This window comes from Carlito syrichta, unplaced genomic scaffold, assembly GCF_000164805.1.
Source record: "Carlito syrichta isolate Samal-C Ts95f unplaced genomic scaffold, Tarsius_syrichta-2.0.1 Scaffold106073, whole genome shotgun sequence".
Classification (NCBI taxonomy): Eukaryota; Metazoa; Chordata; class Mammalia; order Primates; family Tarsiidae; genus Carlito; species Carlito syrichta.
In genome coordinates this window covers 57,807-76,665 of record NW_007050169.1, presented here as the reverse complement: position 1 = coordinate 76,665, position 18,859 = coordinate 57,807, and the positions used below count along the sequence as shown (strand labels likewise).

At 35.5% G+C, this 18,859-nt stretch overlaps 1 protein-coding gene across 3 annotated transcripts in view; it reads right to left on the bottom strand.

Moving 5' to 3' along the window:
* KLHL13 (kelch like family member 13) overlaps positions 1–18,859 on the bottom strand; it is a 111,586-nt gene that overhangs the window by 64,061 nt on the left and 28,666 nt on the right. The window contains exons 1-2 of one of the 3 annotated variants that reach the window (XM_021716536.1): positions 11,206–11,378; positions 9,458–9,523 (exon numbers count right to left, since the gene is read on the bottom strand). The exons of 1 other annotated variant lie outside the window; for it this stretch is intronic. In XM_021716536.1, the coding sequence (XP_021572211.1) occupies positions 9,458–9,523; positions 11,206–11,246 (107 nt within the window). In that variant the 5' untranslated portion in view covers positions 11,247–11,378. Of the gene's footprint in view, positions 1–9,457; positions 9,524–11,205; positions 11,379–18,859 lie in introns of those variants that run through there. One more of the 3 variants, XM_021716528.1, reaches the window with a different exon arrangement.

Here is an 18,859-nt window from a genome sequence, read left to right as displayed (position 1 = left end):
TCCTTCACCCCCTTTACTCCTCCCCCCTCCCTCCCTCCCTTCTGCAAAACAGCTCACAAATTGCCTAGAGGAAAAACCAATGCTGCTGGCCAAGCAGGTGTCCAGCAGGGACTACTCCAAAGCTCAGCAGTGGATCCGGTAACCTCTAGGGATTAGCGATTGTCAATGAGGTTCAAAAATTGAAGCTGCTGTCAAAGGCAGCTTGAGGTATTTCATGAAAGCAATGGCAAATAAAGGGTTCATCCATACTGTTTTAAAATATTGCCAGAAAATAGTGCTGTAAATGCCTCAAAAATGACTGGGTGTTTTCAGCTTTTTGAAGGCAGCAAAACAAACTCACAAATTTTCTACACAAATCTAAAAAGTGAAAACAGGTTAAACTAGCATTATGATGAATTATTTATTTACAGGCTAAAGAATTTTACTTCTGATGTAAACAAGTCTCCATCACTAAATACTACCTTCATAGCACCCTTCTACATCTACCTAAAAACAGAATTACCATTTCCATCAATGCAAGCTTAGTAAAGGCAGACCACCATTGACATGAAAGCTGCTACCTTTAAAAAAAAAAATGCTGTAGTGACAAAGAGCTCATATTTACTTTCAAGCCTGTATCCAAACAATAAACTCGTGCCTCCAACATAAATAGTTGGCTTTCATATACTCTTTTCAAATTATTTCTAGTTTTTATAGATTGAAATTTAGTCCCTTAAGAGGCTTTTAGATCTGTATTTTAAAAGCATAGATGAATGATTCTATAGTAAGAAACTATTTTTTAAATTCCAAAACACCTAATTTAATATATCAGAAATGCAGCATGAAGTCAGCCAAGATAATCACAAGTACTTTCCTATAAGATACTGATCAATATCAAGGTAAAAAGACAAACATATATTTTTCTGTGAAACACAAAACATATATATATGAAGTATGTACATACACACATACATACATGTATAAAGCTTATTTTGAAACATTGACCAGTAATGTGTGCACTTTGTAAATATTAAAATAATGTCAACCATCATTACATCACATAAATTTTTATTCAACCCAGCACACAAAAACAATCCCAAAAACCCAGTCAAGCAATTTAAAGGGTTAAATTATATTTCCAATTACTTTTAGCGCATGCACACACACACACACACACGCACGTACACACACACATAACTCTCATAGAATTTTCAAAAGTATTGGATAAATGAGTATTTATCAATACTTTAGTGGCCAAAATATATTTTGAAGTTTAAAAAAATTGCCACTAATACAAATAAACCATAGTCAATATTTTACATTAGAATACCTTGCATAATAATCTGTAATCGTTATGAAGCAAAAAAGCCCCGTTAGAATCAGCAGCAGCAAATTGTTTGAAACCCAAAGAAGGAAAAGCGTATGTATACATACACACACACGCACACAGTGTTTCAAAAGTTCAAAACCTGAAGCATTTGCAAACATTTAAAAATTCAAACCATAAATAGCTATACATTATATTATAAAATAAGGAGGCGATGTTTTGGAAGGGAGAGTCAACCATTTTACAGCTTATGAAATTTTTTACAAAGGCAGTAACTGCAAATCTGACTTCACCTTCTGAGAACAAAGGCTCCAAAACCTGTGTAAAAACATGGAAGTGAAGTGTTTCCAGCAGTTTATCTGTAAAGACTTCTCAAAATTTGTAAGTGGAAAACAGCCAAGGTTAAGGTAAAGTTTTCTAAATTTCCAAGAAAGTAATCCCCACAAACAGGGGAAGACCTCTTTATTGTAAAAGTTTATGTTATTATTCTTCTGTGAAAAACATACACACAGTTTTGTCTAATTTTATTAGATTCCAAAGAAACAAACCAATACCATGAATCTTCTGTGTCAATTTTTAGTCTAACCTTCTCATAAACTTAAAGTTTAATGCTAGCTTTTTGTGGTGCTCCAATGATTTTAATATTTGTTGAGAAAGAAAAGAAAAGAAGACTGCTTCCTTCCACCCATTTTCGGCACTCTTAAAAATCCAAAAACCCAAAAGCATTACATTTGATGGTGAGCACTTACTTATATTCAGTTCTTACTTTTTCCTGAATACATTACTAAATCATCTGTCATTATATCTCATGAGCAAACAACTATTATGCCCGAGTCTTTAAAACTAATTCATTTAAGTAGAAATACAGCCAATGAACAATACTTCACACTATTAATTTGCTTAACAACACGATTCCTCATACACCATTTAGAAATAAACTTTAGCCAGATAAAAGCACCCCAATTACAAATTAGTAGAATCCAAATTAATCAGATTTTACAACCCTAGTATAGACCCCAGTAGTAACTATGGAGTATAAATATAATTACTATTACATTCCAGAACTAAAAATGTTTTCACCTACAGAACGAAAGAAAAAAATGACTAAACATATATTTTAAATATAGTTTTATGCAGGCTCAGTGTCCCACTACTATCATATTTAGACTGGTAAATGTTAAAAAAAAAAAAACTTGGTTACATTATAGGAAACACTGTATTAAATTACTTCTGTATTCAGTCAATTTCTATTATGGACAACTGTATAAAACAGGATAGAAAGATAATGTACATAAAAGCTCTTCAAAGTATTTTATGAACATTAATCACTTAAAATACCTGTGATATGCATGTTTCAGAGATGTAATAAACAAAGAACAATAATGGGTCTTGGTCAAGACCACAAAAAGAGTCAGGCTTGGCCAAAACTTACAGCATAGAATTCCCTGGCTGTCAACGTAGAAGGAGAAGATGTTTTAGTAATAGAATTTTTAGAACTCAGAAATCATTTTGCTCAGTACCCTCACTGTAGCCTCACTATGGCCATATTGAAAAAACTGAAAGCCAGAGAATTTAACTTGTCCAATGTCACATTACTAGCCAGCAGCAAAATGGGAGCTAGAAGCCACATTTCAATCTCCTAGTCCAGGACCCTCTCTAGAGTCCCTAATGCTCTTCTCAATGAGACCATTCCACAAGATGCGTGCTTCTATTTGAAGCAAACCACGTTCTCTAAATGTCTTGATGTATTCTAAAGAAACAAGTACTACAAAGAGATATCTACTCCAATTACACGTTCAATAAAAAACAGAAGTGGAAAGAAACACAAAATAAGCAAAACTGTGCATAAAGAATCTTTTCCAAGATATATCTCTCTCTTTCTTTTTCTCTCTTTCTTTCTTTTTCTTTTTCTTCCTTCCTTCCTTCCTCCCTCCCCCCTCCCTTCCCTTCCTTTTCCTCCCCTCCCTTCCCCTCCCCTCCCCTTCCCTCTCCTCCCCTTCCCTTCCCTTCTTCTTTTTTTAAGAGAGAGAAATAGGGTATGGTTCTGTCGCTCAAGATGGAGTTCAGTGGTGTGGTCACAGATCATATCTCACTGTAGTCTTGACCTTCTGGGCTCAAGTGATTCTCTGGCTCCAGCCTCCAGAATAGCTAGGACTACAGGCATGCACCACTGCACTCAGCTAATTTTTTAAAATCTTTTGTAGAGATGGGTTCTTGCTTTGTTGTCCAGGCAGGTCTCAAACTCCTGGCCTCAAGTGATCCTCCCACCTAGGAACTTTCCAAAATCTAAATTCCAGAAGGAGTTTAAAGAATCTTCAGGGAGAAAAAGATAAATACAACTTAAGCCAGTCATGGTATAGGAGAAAAGTGAAATATACAGCCACTAGTTTGATTTCTTTCTCAATGCAAATGTCCCTAAATAACTTTATAGTAAAATTTAATTCACTGACCAACTGCTACAGTTGGTAGCACCTATACTACCTTGCTGTATGAACTAATATGTCATGTATCTAAACTTCTCCATTTTTTCCTGAAGCACAGTAGGCACTAAGCTACCTTTTTCTTGTAAGCTTTGGCTAATACTGTGGTAGGTATAGCTAAAGACTAATAGCCTTAGTCACAGTTTGTGTGAGCAAGCACTGTGTAATCTTTTCAGTCCTGAAATGTCTCTTCAGAGTAATCTAAAATATCAATGTTATTCTCATTGCTCAGACAAGACTACAGATCATGCCAAAATGTGTGCTTTGTTTATGTTCTACCAATCAGTAAAAGTACTTGGATGACAACCAAGTAGGACTGTTAAACACTTTAAAGCACACAAAAAATTCTGGACAGCAGAGAAAAATTCTCAATACATTAAAGGCTTCTTCTTACTGAAAATAAAACCGTTCACATGCATGGCTATATACACTGCATGCATGCATGTTTGTGTGTATCCTTTATATACATTATGACTATATATACTTGTGTCTGAGTGTGTCTCCTTTGTTTTAGGAAATTGAGTATCAAATTTATTAAAAATGTTTTACTAAATAATCAGATATGTATCCTTGCCATGATCAAAATGGAAAATCCCAAATGTTTCACAATAACAACCACATTGGAAAGTTTTACATTGGAAATTTCCTTAACAGAAGTGTGGATCCTAATCACTCCACAAAGGATCTACAAAGACATCCACTATTGTAGCTATGACTATGCTTTGAATTGATGTAGTGCTACGAGTCAAAAGGCATTAAATAACACAAATGAGTTAAACTCATCAAACAATATAAACAATTTTTGTGCAGGTACATACTCATGTACATGCATAGAGAATTCCTCGTGACACGATGGCATAAGTAATGTGAAGGGCAGTGCTCTTCTCTCTGTAACGTTTCCATAGGATAAGCTGGGTACAAAGTTAGGCAGGGAGAGAACAGAAATATGACAAGCTGGTATGCTGAAAAGGCACAAACACTAGGTAGGAGGACCAAAGGAGAAGACAGTAGGGACAAGGAAGATCATGAATGGCTAGATGGGGAAAGGAAAGTCAGAATGGTTGTAATTGCTGATATTTATATAATAACTTTTATAGGTGGGGTCAGATGAAAGAAGATATGGGGCCAAGGCAGGAGTTGGAGTGGGTGGGCAAAAATACAGAGAATGAGCAGAGAACAAAGATCCAGTTGTTGGGGGATCCAGTGATCCACAGGTTCTGACTACCCTTACTCTCACTAAAGCTGAAAGAAAGAGTAACACTAAATGAGAAATTCAAGCTTTTGCCCTTCCTTCTTCCTTTTGTATGCTGGCAGTGACTATATTCTTTATGGCTTTTCTTTTTTTCTACCTTTGAGTGCTTCAAAGTATTCCCATCTGTTTAAAAAAATGCTTTACAGCTGGGCTCACTGGCTCAGCCTGTAATCCCGTGCTTTGGGAGGCTGAGGTGAGTGGACTGCCTGAGCCCGCGGGTTCGAGACTCGCCTGGGCAACTTGGCAAGACCTCATCTCTACAATAAATCAAAAATTAGCTGGGCGTAGTAGCGCGCACCTGTAGTTCCAGCTACTTGGAAGGCTGAGGCAGAAGGATCGCCAGAGTCCAGCAGGTCGAGGCTGCGGTGGCCAGGAGCGTGCCACTGCACTCCAGTCTGGGCGACAGAGTGAGACTCCAACTCAAAAGAAAAAAAAAAAATGCTTTACACTCCAAACCAGAGTGTTTGTGTGTGTTGGGGGAGGAGGTGGTTAAAATATATACCCTTTACATACCTGATTTTGTATTATCATTTTTTAATTGTTTGTAAAAAACAATAGAGGGAGACAGTTTATTGTTATCAAACAGGAGTTATCAAATAGGAGTAATGTATCTAATGATCCAAAAAGAGGCCATGGTTTTCCCACACCCTGTGCTCCAGCCATATTACTTTCTCTGCTCAAGATGTCCTACCGAAATTCCTACTTATCCTTCCAGAAGAAATCCCTGAATCTTTGTATCTTCCTAATTGAGTGCCATTCCTGGCACATTGGAAAGCACTCTATAAGTATTTGTTGAATAAATTGAAAGGGAAGCAGAGGAGTGATTATATCAGAATTATATATTGAAGCCAGAGTATATCCTGGAAGATTTTTAAAAGATTGCTGTTAAATATGCTATTGCTAAAAGCTGAATTTAGGTATGGGAAATATTTGCCTGTTAATTTGATAATTTAGGCTATAAAGTCTTTAACATGAAAAAAATAAATATGGACACATTATCTTATGAAAAATAGGTACATGTTGAGGGAAAATATCCAAAACATATACAGGTCCACTATTGGGGGAGAGATGGCCTGTTAGAAGCCCAAAACTCACCTGCACGCAATTTACTTATGTAGCAAATCATCACATGTACCCCACAGCTCTAAAATAAAAAAAATTTTTAAATTGCTCTAGTAAAAATATCTCTGCTCTCACCTCAAATAATAATTTAAATCTGCTTAGTCATCTCTCAGCAACTTAAGTATCTCTTCAAATTACTTTGGCTAAATAAAATAGCCAAGCCATTGTTAGCATTTCTGATGTGTTGTACATTAAACCTGTATAAACTTATCAAAATAAAAAGTCATTTAAAATGTACAGTGCAATTGAATAGTTAAGTGTTTGGCTCTAGTAAATAAAAAAATACATTAATGTAAAGTTTTTAAAATAGTTTCACTACTTTGTTTCAATATTGGTAGCATCAAATATAGAAACAAGACTGCCAAAGTTACATGAAGACAATGTAAGCAATACCGCAACCTTTACAGCTGTAAATCCTGCACTGTTTTGGTAAGAGTAAGCACATTCTAATAATGTTTATGTATGATGGTTGAAAAACTTCGATAATAAGCACATTACACGCCAAATCTCAAAAGGCATGCCAGTTTAATTCACGGTAGTTGCTACATTCTACATCATTTCAGAAATATCTATACTTTTATAAAAGTCTGAGTTTCGGAAAGATCTTTAGAATAGTGTATTTTCTTTAAATTTAAATTAATGAAATAGTGCTACTACTTTGAAAAATGTATACTTATATCCAAGGAGTTATCATAACATTCACATGTATACCATAAATGTTATAACCAAAAATGAGGTTAGAAGATTACTTGGTTGTCCAATCTCTTCCTCTCTCTGAGTATTTGCAAATCTTGGTTACAAATACTTACAGAGTAATCACAATAATGTTTTGCTAACCAGTGGCACTTTCATGGAAAGTTAATCCTAATGAATCATTAAATTTTCAATGAAAAAAGCCCCTTATATTCATTTGCTTTATTTTTTTTTTACCACTTCTCAGACCTAGCCATCAAAACTTTAAATGCCCTATACATGTCTGTAGAAACTATAACTGCCTAAAAGGAAAAGGTTTCAACCAATAATGAATGAGAAAATCTTACACTTCAAGAAAGACTCAATTTCAAACTTGAACCTTGTGACCCATTGCCATAACATGAAACCCATCAGTCTTATTAAAGGTATACTTTATAGTCATGTTGTTTGCCTCCTATGGTAGTACCCAAGAGATTTTTCCCTTTGTTTCATGTTCTATTACTAATTAAAATCAGTGCAATTTTGAATAAAAACAGAATTCATCTTCTAGGTTGAGCCTAGGTTTAAACCGGAGGTAGTTTAAATTTGGTTTTCCTGGCTGCCTTTCTGTCTACTTTGACTAATAAGTTCATATCTTCAAAATCAAATATATGTTTTAAATAATCAGTTATTTCACTGAATTCTGAAGTTACATAACACTTGAGTAAAACCATTTTCCCTTTAGCTAGCATATATTTATTCATTCATTCCTTATTTAACTTGATCTAAGTCAGGGACACTGTTGAGAATTTTTATGAGTCTTTCACTACAGAGTCTGGCCATTTTGTTTACATTTCTATGATACCATTCAGACAACAAAAATATTTATGTTTAGCAGTTTTCAGAAATACCAGTCTTTCACATTCAGATTTGTAAAGCACAGAACATCATAACATGTATTCCAGAAAGATCAAAGAGGCAGCAAGACAGGGCTTAAACTGATACTCTAAACAGGAAAAAAGCATGAGCAAATTTATTAATTAGAACCGTGTTTTCACATTTGCCAACCAAAATGCATTTGTTTCAATTGAGACCTCCTTAGTATACTGGCCATTACTGACAGTATAAGATAGACTCCTTAAACTTCCCAAACACCATAATCAACTCACTATGCCTAGCTCAAAACCCCTAGAGAGGAGGTACATGCTGAGTTAGTTCAATCATCAATAAGTACTGTGAACTTATGCCTTTGCTACATGTTATAAATATACAAAAGAATGGATATCCCCTGGCTCCAAGACCCTTACAATCTAATTGGGCAGAGTGGATATTCACAGAGGAAAGACAAGTGAGCATAAATACATTGCTACAGTAAAGCTTTAACTATCCAGAACCCTGGAAGGATGAATTTTCTAGACAGGTTTTTTTTTAAGTAAAAGCAACTGGAATTAAAATATCAAAACTTACTTTTCACCTCTTGGTAGAAATCTTTCTGACTCTCACGTCTAAAATGAATATAAGCCTTTTTACAATAACCCAGTCACCATAATGCACAGTAGCTATTGTGTTATATGCTTCAGATGTAGATACAGCAGTGTGTGCAAATAATACCTGTCATTCCTCAACCTTGCCTGCCCCTCACTCCTTACTGACTTGGTTAAAATGCTTTGACATGGAACGCAGATGTTGTTGAGAGAAAAGTGGCTCTTTTCTTTACACTGCAATACACATACCAAGAGAAAAGTTCTATACCTTTAAGCTAGATGCTCTCAAACATTAGTATGCATAAGAATCACCTGAGGTGAATGTTTAAAATACAGAAGTTTGGAAGTGGGGCCCAATACTCTGTATTTTCAACAAGTACTCCAGCTGATTAACACACCAGGTCTACTAAACTACAAAAGAAACACTGCTTTACAGTCAAGTTGCCAACCCCTGCTCAAGATACCTCAGCTAAAGTAAGATTCTGTTTTCTTTCTCAGTCCCTGGCCTTCCCTAGCAAACCAGCAGTGGCTGCTCACCACCAGTTGTCATAACGAACAGTCCAGCCATTATCTTGCCATCCCATACTCCATATCCTTCCAGGTCTGGGAGAGTCTGAAAGCAAGGTCACCAATTGGCAGACAGATAGGCACAGAGGTAGGCACACAGACAGATGCAAAGTGAGAGACTGTGAGGTACAGCAATTAGAAAACAAGTTATATTGATTAACAAGTTAAAAACTTGTTTCAAACTTTTTCCATGAGGAAGAACACAGAAGACAGAGCGAGGCACCTATAGTTCAGCTGCAGCTCTGTCCCTAATTAACTTTATGACCTCCAGTGTTATCTTCCCTCATCTGTAAAAGAGGGAAAATGCTTCTTCCCTTGCCCGTCTCACAGCAGTGTCATGAAAACCAAATGAACTTATATTTGTGAAAGTACACTGGAAAATATAAGGCACAACACAACAATGTGTGGTAGTTTAACCCCATAATTTATATATTTTTTCTTAATAAACACGATACCCTAAACATTATTGAAATTTTACTTGATAAACTTAATGTGTTTAGTACCTCAGGGTCTTTTATGAAAACAAATTCTTATTTTTGAAAAGGTAGAGGAAAATGTAGACCCTTGGACATACCCTGAAGTTGATTTTTTGAATATATCCTTGAAATCGGCTTGTTTTAAAGACAATTGCCTCCGTCTCCTGAAAGTGTAGTGCAAAAAAAAAAAAAAAATCTGGTTAATTGCAGCTTTAGGATTTATTGTAGTTAGTTCAAATTTTTCAAAGCATACCCTGAAAATATTTCAGCTGTAAATTAATACACCATTTTTATAAATCCTGAACAGTTAAGACCACACAGAACAATTTAAAACTATGTCAATTAACTTTTTAAAAAATCTTAACTAGAAAACCCTAAGATTCTATTTGTTTTTAGGAGCTCTCTTAATGTTTCAGAAAGTCTGGAATAAAGATTGATATTAAGTACAACATGTATTGGCAGCTTATCTAAAAGACTAAACTAGCCAAATTTGGACACAAGGAAACACTTTTCCAGTAAATATACACTTAGCCCTTGGAATGGTTTGTCATTTTCTAGCATTTTAAGCCTAAAGGTCAATTCTTTGCTGATATACTGCTTTGCCATAAAAACCTGAAAGCAAATGACACACATTACAAGCTTTCAGAGAACAGATGGCTAATGTTCTTCTAGGTTCATTTACTACCATTTTTTTATTGTCATACTGCTTGTAATTAATAAAAACATAGAAATAGATGTACTGTCTTCTAACCAGAAGATTTGGTTTTTGTGATGTTCTGTCATGTACTTAGCTCTGTGGGGCTAATACAAAAAGCAACGAAGGACATATTTCTGGTACTGCCTCAGGAATGCAGTTTTAAAAATAGAGACTACTACAGAAGCACTGCAGTATATGCTGTTGACAGTCACGCTCTTAAAAAATTAAAAGTATGCTGGCAGATGTTTGACAAGCTCTAACACAAAATTTAATTTATTTCCATTTATTTAATTTAAGCAGTTATTAGCATATAGAAAGTAAACGTTAACCTTAGCTCACGTTTTCTTCATAATAAATTTGTCTTGGCTTTTTCTGGGTCACCTCACAAGTACTATTGCATTATTAAAGCCATAACTAAATCAAAGTCATAGTCTAGTAGTATCTTTAAAAAGACCTTATCCAAAATGTGATCCTAAATCTAATGACTTCCTATGAAAAGAGTTAGGTAGCAAGTATTTTATTTTTTTGGAATTATAAATTAAAACCAGCATCTCTTTAATGACAATACTATTTTAAAGTATACTTTTCAAATGCTATACACATAAAAATTGTTGTTGATTTGATAAAAAGCTATAACAGGTTAATTCATATTGTTATGTTTTAGAGTTAAGCCTCACCAAGCAAATAACAATTATTTTTTGCTTTAAAATACATGAAAATTTCTTTAAATGCAGCTTATTTTATATTCCTATTAATATTATTCCTTTCCTTTGTGTATCTGAGAAGAATCTGGTATGCCACCTTCTGGTAACTGAGTGAAATTATGTATTCCTATATAAGTCACTATTCTTTATTTTAACTTTTTAAATACATATATATTTACTAACCTGCATTACATTTAAGTTATATAAATAAATCTATATCACAGTCTGAAGTAAAATAAAAATCTCCGAAGAAATTTCGTACAAAATCAAGCTTTGTACATGCTTTCTATGATTTTTGCATGGTTACCAATATGTCTCCTGAATTCTACAATACATATAAAATTGATTTTTGTATACCGCTTCACAGCCACATATGAAAATAACAGGTTAACTATTTTAATGCACAAGTAACAGCAGCAAATAAAGAAAAAGAAAGGTCTCTTACCAATAAGCCCATTTTTCTCTTAAGGTTTGAACTCTCATCATTTGTCATGTTCTTGTGGATCCCTCTCTCATCAAATTCTCTGGAGTTTTAAAGTTAAGAGCTGTGATGCACAGCTAGACTCTGCTACATAGTAGCGCACCCCAGTGCATCTGCCTGGTATAACACTTCTGTTGAAGCTACCAGAAGCAGAAACAGGCTTTACAAATTCAAAGACCTAGGTACTGCATACTCTCCCTTGACAGAAAATTGTAGTCAGTGTGGTTGCACCATTTATATTTCATATCTAAACTCCTGATCAGATATGAAAATGAGAAGCACATGTATCATGAACTTAGTTCCAGTAAACTGAACAGGAACAAAGTGTTCACATTTGGAGCAGAGGTGGAGTGAGGCAAATATTAACACCCAGAAGTCTGATTTAGAAAACAAGATGTTTACCTGAAATTAATCTTATTTTTTCAGGGGTCACTGTCCTGTTTTTGTCATATTATCTTAAATCTTTATCATCTTTAACTCTTCCCTCTTTCTTGCCCATAGTAGCCAAACATTAAGTCCTATGTTTTGTTTTTCTGTATCAATTTTATACTAATCTACCCCCTACTGTTTTTAAACAAGTGAACTACTTCAATATATATATAAAACACTAATCTCCCTGCATCTTCCATCTTCCATCAATCAATCCCATTGTATCTAGATCACTCTTTTAAAATAAAACTACACTTAATGTAAATGAAGTGATGAATAAATATTTTGTTCAGCAAGTGTATACTTGCTGAATTAGTTACATGCAGGTACTATGCTGAGTGATATGAATGATAAGGTGAACCAAACAAAATCCCTTGCTCTCAGGAAGCTCCTAGTTGAGTGAGGGAAGCAAACATGAGTTCTGACAACACAAAATATGGTGTAGAGGCTTTAGTAATATATGCCTAGTAGTAGTATATGCCTAGGATTCTACAACAACAGAGGAATAACAAAAAATCAGCTGCAACTGAGGCTGAAGAATGAGGCATTCATCAGGTGGACCCCAGGAGAAATAGCCTGTGCAAAGATACAAACATTTGGGAGAGTACATCTTGGGGAAATCAGCAAACCCCCGACTGAAAAGAGGGCACAAAGTGTTGAGCAGAGTAGATTTTAAGGTATATAGAAACCACGTCACAGAAGACCATGCACGCCAGAGAAGAGGTTTTGATTTTATCTTCTGGGCTGTGAGAAACCATTTGTTGAATGAGTGGATCAATCAAAGAATCAATCACATAACCAGCACTGTGAACTCAGTACACACAGGCCAACCTACTCTTTCAGTTTAACTACAGTATCTCACAATACCAACTTCTGGTTCTCAATCTCACAAGCTTGCTTTATTCTTTCTCACCCTTGCTTCAGGGGTCTTTCTTGCACAAAAATCTCTTCCTCACTTCACTTTTCTAAACTCAACACCTTCTCCCAGATCCAGCTCAAATTCTATATGTTTTTGTGATGTCTTCTATGGTAATTTGAGTCTACGATTTTTAAAAATATTTCCTCATTAACAGGGACCAGAAATCATGCATACTTCCTAATGTTTGCACACAAAAAATTTTTTCAACCTTTGCCCATAAAGTGAAACAGGATAATGAGGAGATGACACTAAGGCAAAGGTCAGAGCCTGAGGGTAAGTGGGCCCAAGAAAGTCTACCTTTCCACACTTCACAGTACATAATAATTTACATAGTAAATTCTTTCACCACTCTCAAGCCTGAAAAAGAAAGGATATGAATGAGCTGTGAAGAGAGCTAGACTTGTATTAGGCAGCAACTCTGCATTACTATGCAACATTGTGGATCATGTACATCACAGCCCTTGTTCGAAAATTTCAGAGACCTGATGACAAAGAGATACCAATAAAATAGTTGAGAATGATGGAGCTGTGACCTTTGGAAAAAATAGAGCTGTAAGTGGGAAGAAACTGTGATTGTGTTTTACTGCTTGGAACAAACTAAGGAAATTCACCAGAAGGTCCATATAATAAACAAAAGGAATTTGTGAAGATGACAAAAAGAGATGAGAAAAGCAGGGCTCGGTGGCTCAGCCTGTAATCCCGCGCCTTTGGGAGGCTGAGGTGAGTAAATTGCCTGAGCCCGCGGGTTCGAGACCCGCCTAGGCAGCGAGACCTCATCTCTACAATAAATCAAAAAATCAGCCGGGCGTGGTGGTGCATACCTGTAATTCTGGCTACTCAGAAGGCTGAGGTGGAAGGATCGCCGGAGCCCAGCAGGCCGAGGCTGCGGTGGCCGGGAGCGGCCACTGCACTCCAGTCTGGGCAACAGAGTGAGACTCCAACTCAAAAAAATAAATAAATAAATAAATAAAAAGAGATGAGAGAGTAAGGGTAGGTGACTGGATCTAGAAGGTTTACAATTTCCAAGAAAGGGCCTTTAAGGGAGGAAATCTAAGTGTGAGAAAGGGTGTTTTTAAAAGGGTTGATAGTGCTAGCTGGGAGATTAAGACAAAAAGTTGTATCAGAAAAAAAGATCCTTGGGTATAAATATTTCATGTTTTTCCTTTGTGGAACCACATCCCCTTATGCTCAGTGTCAAATACTCAGTAAATACTCAAACTTTCATTGGTTTTGGCACTTAGCATTCAGTTTTGTCTCATCCTTTTTATGTATGCACAATCTCTTAAATTTATGCAATGATGCAAAAAAACCACGGTGCTTTCTTTTATGTAGACAATAAAATAATCTTTTCATCTTAGTCAATTGTTTTATGCTAAAGTGGGTTAAGAGGATTCTGTCAATAATTTCAAAAAGTAATTAATACTTAAAAATATTCTCTCAATGACTTAAAACTTTCCCAGATAAAAATTGTTTATGCCTTCCTTCTTTTTTGTTGAGTGAAAAACACTGGCCAGTTGCCTCTCCATTAACTTGTAAGGAAAAAAAATCAAATACCAAAAAAACTGGAGAATGTGAGTTGGGAAATGTGCCACATTTTCCAAGTAATCATCAAAAAAGGGCAGTACTTGAGGGGGAGAACATAAAATGATGTAATCAACTGGGTCTTCAGAAGGATATTTTTAAACTATGTATTGATGATACTACAGATTTTAAAACAAAGAAAAAATAAGACAGACCATTTTCTCATTTAGTTTTAAAAAGACCAATTTCCAAAGTATTTCATTTGGACCTGGCAGAAAAAAGCAACAACCATTTTATATTATATTTTGACTAGAATAGATATTTTACCAAAATTCACATAACTAGTTCATCTAGAAGTTGTAAAAGCAGAAAGGGAGGACGGGTAACTACCTCCTAGAAGTCCAGAATTAAGTGTCATATAATATTAGTGATTGTGATGACAGGATCCGTATGAGTCTAATATAAATAATTCAGTTACATTCCATTTAAAATACTGTCATGTTATCTCATCCACAGAAGTACCCTTTCCCTTTCTTCTGATGTATGTAAGATGGCTGAGAGCAGGATGAGTTAAATGGTTTATAAAGTTTTCTGTCCTGCTGAAATAGCCATAATGATAGATTTCGAGAACCACTGGTCTAAAGAAGGGTTGTCCAGGAGTATTTATATTGGGAGCAATTGCTCATATTCCTATAGTCAGGTGATTTATCAGATTCCAGTAGTATTACCACTTAATCTAATGGGGGAAAGGGAGGTCAAAGGAAAGAAAATGAATGGAAATGCCATTTGCTGCTACTAATAACTGCTGCTTTCACTGTCACTGGATTAGGAAAAATGGCAAAGGAAACAGAAGACCAAAGTCTCATAACCTCCTAATCCTAATTGAATGATTCAGAAACCTCTTATTTTTTAAATGGATCAAAACTCAGGTCATACCACTATACAGTACCACAAAGGATAGAGGGTAACTCATAAGTAATTGAAACTATTTACTAGCTATCATTTATTTCAAATTAACCATGAAATATACAACTTATATTTTTACTAATCTACATCTTAAATCAATTACTATTTAGCAGTTATAGTGAGAATCTGAAAAAGACTAAGATATACATGCTAGAATATTGGGAAGTTTAAAAGTTTTATCATGTTAGTTTGGAAACACAGAAATAAGCTAAATGACATTTCAAAGACGTTAAGGGCAGATATGTAGGGTTAATGAGGAAGTAAAAATTACTTTCTAACCTAATTTTCTTATCTAGATACTCCATAAAGTATTTTACTTATTTTAAATGTCAGCTTAAACTTAGCCAGTAGAATTTCAAGCAAAAGAGTTTATTATACCTCTTAATTTTTAAGAGTCTCATTTTCATTTTCAACCTGACCCTGAAGTAGGCAATGCAGGCACTGATATTCCCATTTTACTAGTGAAGAAACAGTTGTTAAATGACTTGGCTCAAGTGACACAGCTGCTGAGAGAACTGGAAAACAATAATCCAAGACCCTAACACCTAATTCAGTGTTTATTAGTCACCTCTGTACTGTATCAATTTTATATTAATATTTATTTTAGGGGAAAAACTACAAATATGACTGCTACACATCACTCAAAATAAAATCACACACTGAAGTAAATGGCTGGAGGAAGAGAGAAATACAGAATAACTCAGGAAAGCTGTAGGATAGCTATATGGCAAAAGTTAAAGAAACGATCAACTTATACCTGTGCCAGAAATACTTTCCCAATGCATTCTTTCATCCATCAATTAGCAATTTCTTGGCACAGAACTCAAATATACCATACTCTTTCATGTCTCAGTGGTTTCACATATGATTCCACTTGGAATTTCTTGCCTTTCTTGTCTCCCAAGCAAACTTCTAGTAATGCTAGAAGAGTTCAAGCAAACCTCCTTCAGTGAAACTTTCCCTCATATCCCTTAGCAGAGGCAGGTAATGGCTTTTCTATTCTCCTGTGGTACTTTGAGCATTGTAGCTCCTGTCACTTTGAATTATAACTGCTTCTATGTCTCCATAGACTATAAACTCCTGAAAACTGAGGTTGGGTCTTCCTTATGTTTTTATCATAACTAACTCAGTGCCTGTCACAAAGTAACCAAATTATAGGAGGCAATTTTGATTAAATCAATTCAGCAAAGTTAGGTTCTTTCCTCCACGCCTAACAATACTTTTCTGATGATAATTAAACAGAAAATCATTAAAGAGAACTATATTCTTCCAAAATTAAGATTTGAATAATAAAAAATCAATAAACATTACAATTGCAAACAGTAGACCTAAATGGCCCCTTTTCATATTTGCATGATAGATCATATGTGAGCCTGGCAGAGTATCCAGCATAGTAGGTATATGACAAATTTATGATGAATGGGAGGGAGTGAATAGATCAATAAGTAACTGCTGAACTAAACTTAGTAAGGGGAACATTAAGCTACCATAAGGAAGCAAAATTTCAGTAGTTAGTTTTTTTAAAGTCAAGATAGTGTTGGTAAAACCAAGAAATGTATTCCATTGGTTTGTCACCACCTAGACCAGTGAATATTGAACAATGAAACTGTATCTCCTAAAACCAGTCATTTCTACAGATGGGTAAGTGAAAAGGATAGAAGCAAATTATTTGAACTGATAGATCCTATTAAATTATTATCACAACCAGTGATGATGAAAGAGTAAATCACAATATCCAATTTTGACAATCACTGCTCCACTAAATGCAGCAAAAAATAAAATGGCAAATCCAACCAAGCAAGCCACTGCACATCACCAGTACCCAGCAACGCAAATGGTTTGTGAGCAGTAAAGAGTAAAGTATACAAATGAAATACAGAGGGCCCAATGTTACCAAGCTCCTTTAACTTTCAAAATACAGAAAAACATACATATTTGATTAAAGGCCTATGAATCCTAGAGAAAATTGTAATTTAGGCTTAAGGAAGTGTCTCAAATACCTTTCTCACCCCACTTCCTGGCCTCCCCTTTATGCAGACTAGCAGGGCAGAAATATCAAGAATATTAACATACTGAACAATATAAAGACTAAAAGACAATGGGTTCACCAAAGGGAAGAGCCTATTTTCAACATGGTTTAACAAGCATAAGTTAGGAAGTAGGTGGAGGCTCCTGCAGCTGTAGGAGCTAACTGATGCAGATCATTAACCATTATTTCCAGTGTGTTTAGGGATACAGGTGGAAGGACTGGAGAGTTTTCATTTAAAAGAAAGAAATGTGGTTTCTAAAAAGGGAGTTATGTTTTTCTAACACTGGACTTGAATTTTGGACATAGAAATACAGTGTATAAGCCTTATGGGCAAGTTGGGAATACAAAAGTCAGAATAGCCTATAGGAGCCTTGATCTTAAAGAAGACTGGCTCAGGAGCCACAGAGAACAATCAGATGACCAGAGAAACAGACACTAACAGTTAAAAATAGAAGTCCTAGGACAATGAAAAAAAGGTAGCCAAAATAGGATTTGATATATAGCAATCACAAGCCAGGAGTAAACTTGATACCCCAACATTTCTAATCACAATTTAGAATTCGTTATACCTTCTTTATTGTGTTCATCATCACAAACTTTTATTCAGTAACCCTCCATGACTACTTATTTCTGTGAATATACTTGTAAACACTACTTTAAAGGTCCTCTTAATCCCCAGTCCCACTTTATCTATTCAATTATCTTTCCCATAAAGGTGGTCCCAGATTTGCACACAACTGAAAAACACAGTACCACCATACCTAGAGCTGCTACAGAAGTTATTAGAGAAAATTAACAATTTGGGGGAAGAAAGTGAAGAAGAAAGGGAAATTAGGTAAAGCTCTTAGCCAAGGCTTGCCCTATCCCAAAATATCTTCTCCTGCCGTAGAACCATCTCCAACCCTCACCCCCCCCATTGTTTGCTTTGTACAACTGCCAGAAATTCCAGCAATTACAGGTTCATTTGAGTTAACAAGAAGACTATTAAAATTATAATAAGTACAGCTGCCAGGATGAGGAGGCTATCTGTTATTCACACATTGGCGTGAATGAGTTTAGTCAAGTCTCTTCAAATAGCAAAGATTTGTTGCCCTGAGGAAATGGGGTGGAATGGAGGTGGGAAAGAAGATGTTTAGAACCCTAGCAACTTTGGGTGGGGTGCTATTTCAAGTAAGTTAGCAGCACTGGGGAATTGGGAGATAGAGAAACTATCTCTTAAAGATAGAGAGAGAAAGTGAGATGTTAAAAAGCTCACAGAAAGGGTCATAGGAGCACAGCAAAGCCCAATGTTTTCTGTTACTCTTGTTTTCTAGTCCAGAATCTACCATGCTTTTCCTGACCCTCTGCTCCCAGGCCATGGAGCACCATCCCTGGGATAGATCACTACTTAAATAAGTTAAATACAATATTTTGCACTGGGCTAGAAACCTCACCATCATGTATATGATGTGCCATGTCCAAACAAATGATTTGTAATTAAACCTTTAGAACACACCCATTTTATAGGTTAGAAACTGTTTTTCTCAAAATATACCTCCTCCCAGCACACACACACAGACACACACACACACACACACCCACACACACACACATATAGACTGGTCTTTGTTTTGCAAATGCTGGATTTTTTTTTTTCTGTCATCATCCATTCACTTCATAAAACATTCCTCTTGCAGAAATAGATCGTCGCTGCCCCACTGTTCACTCAAGTTCTACCTATTCTTTTTTTTTTTTTTTTTTTTTTTTTGTTGGGG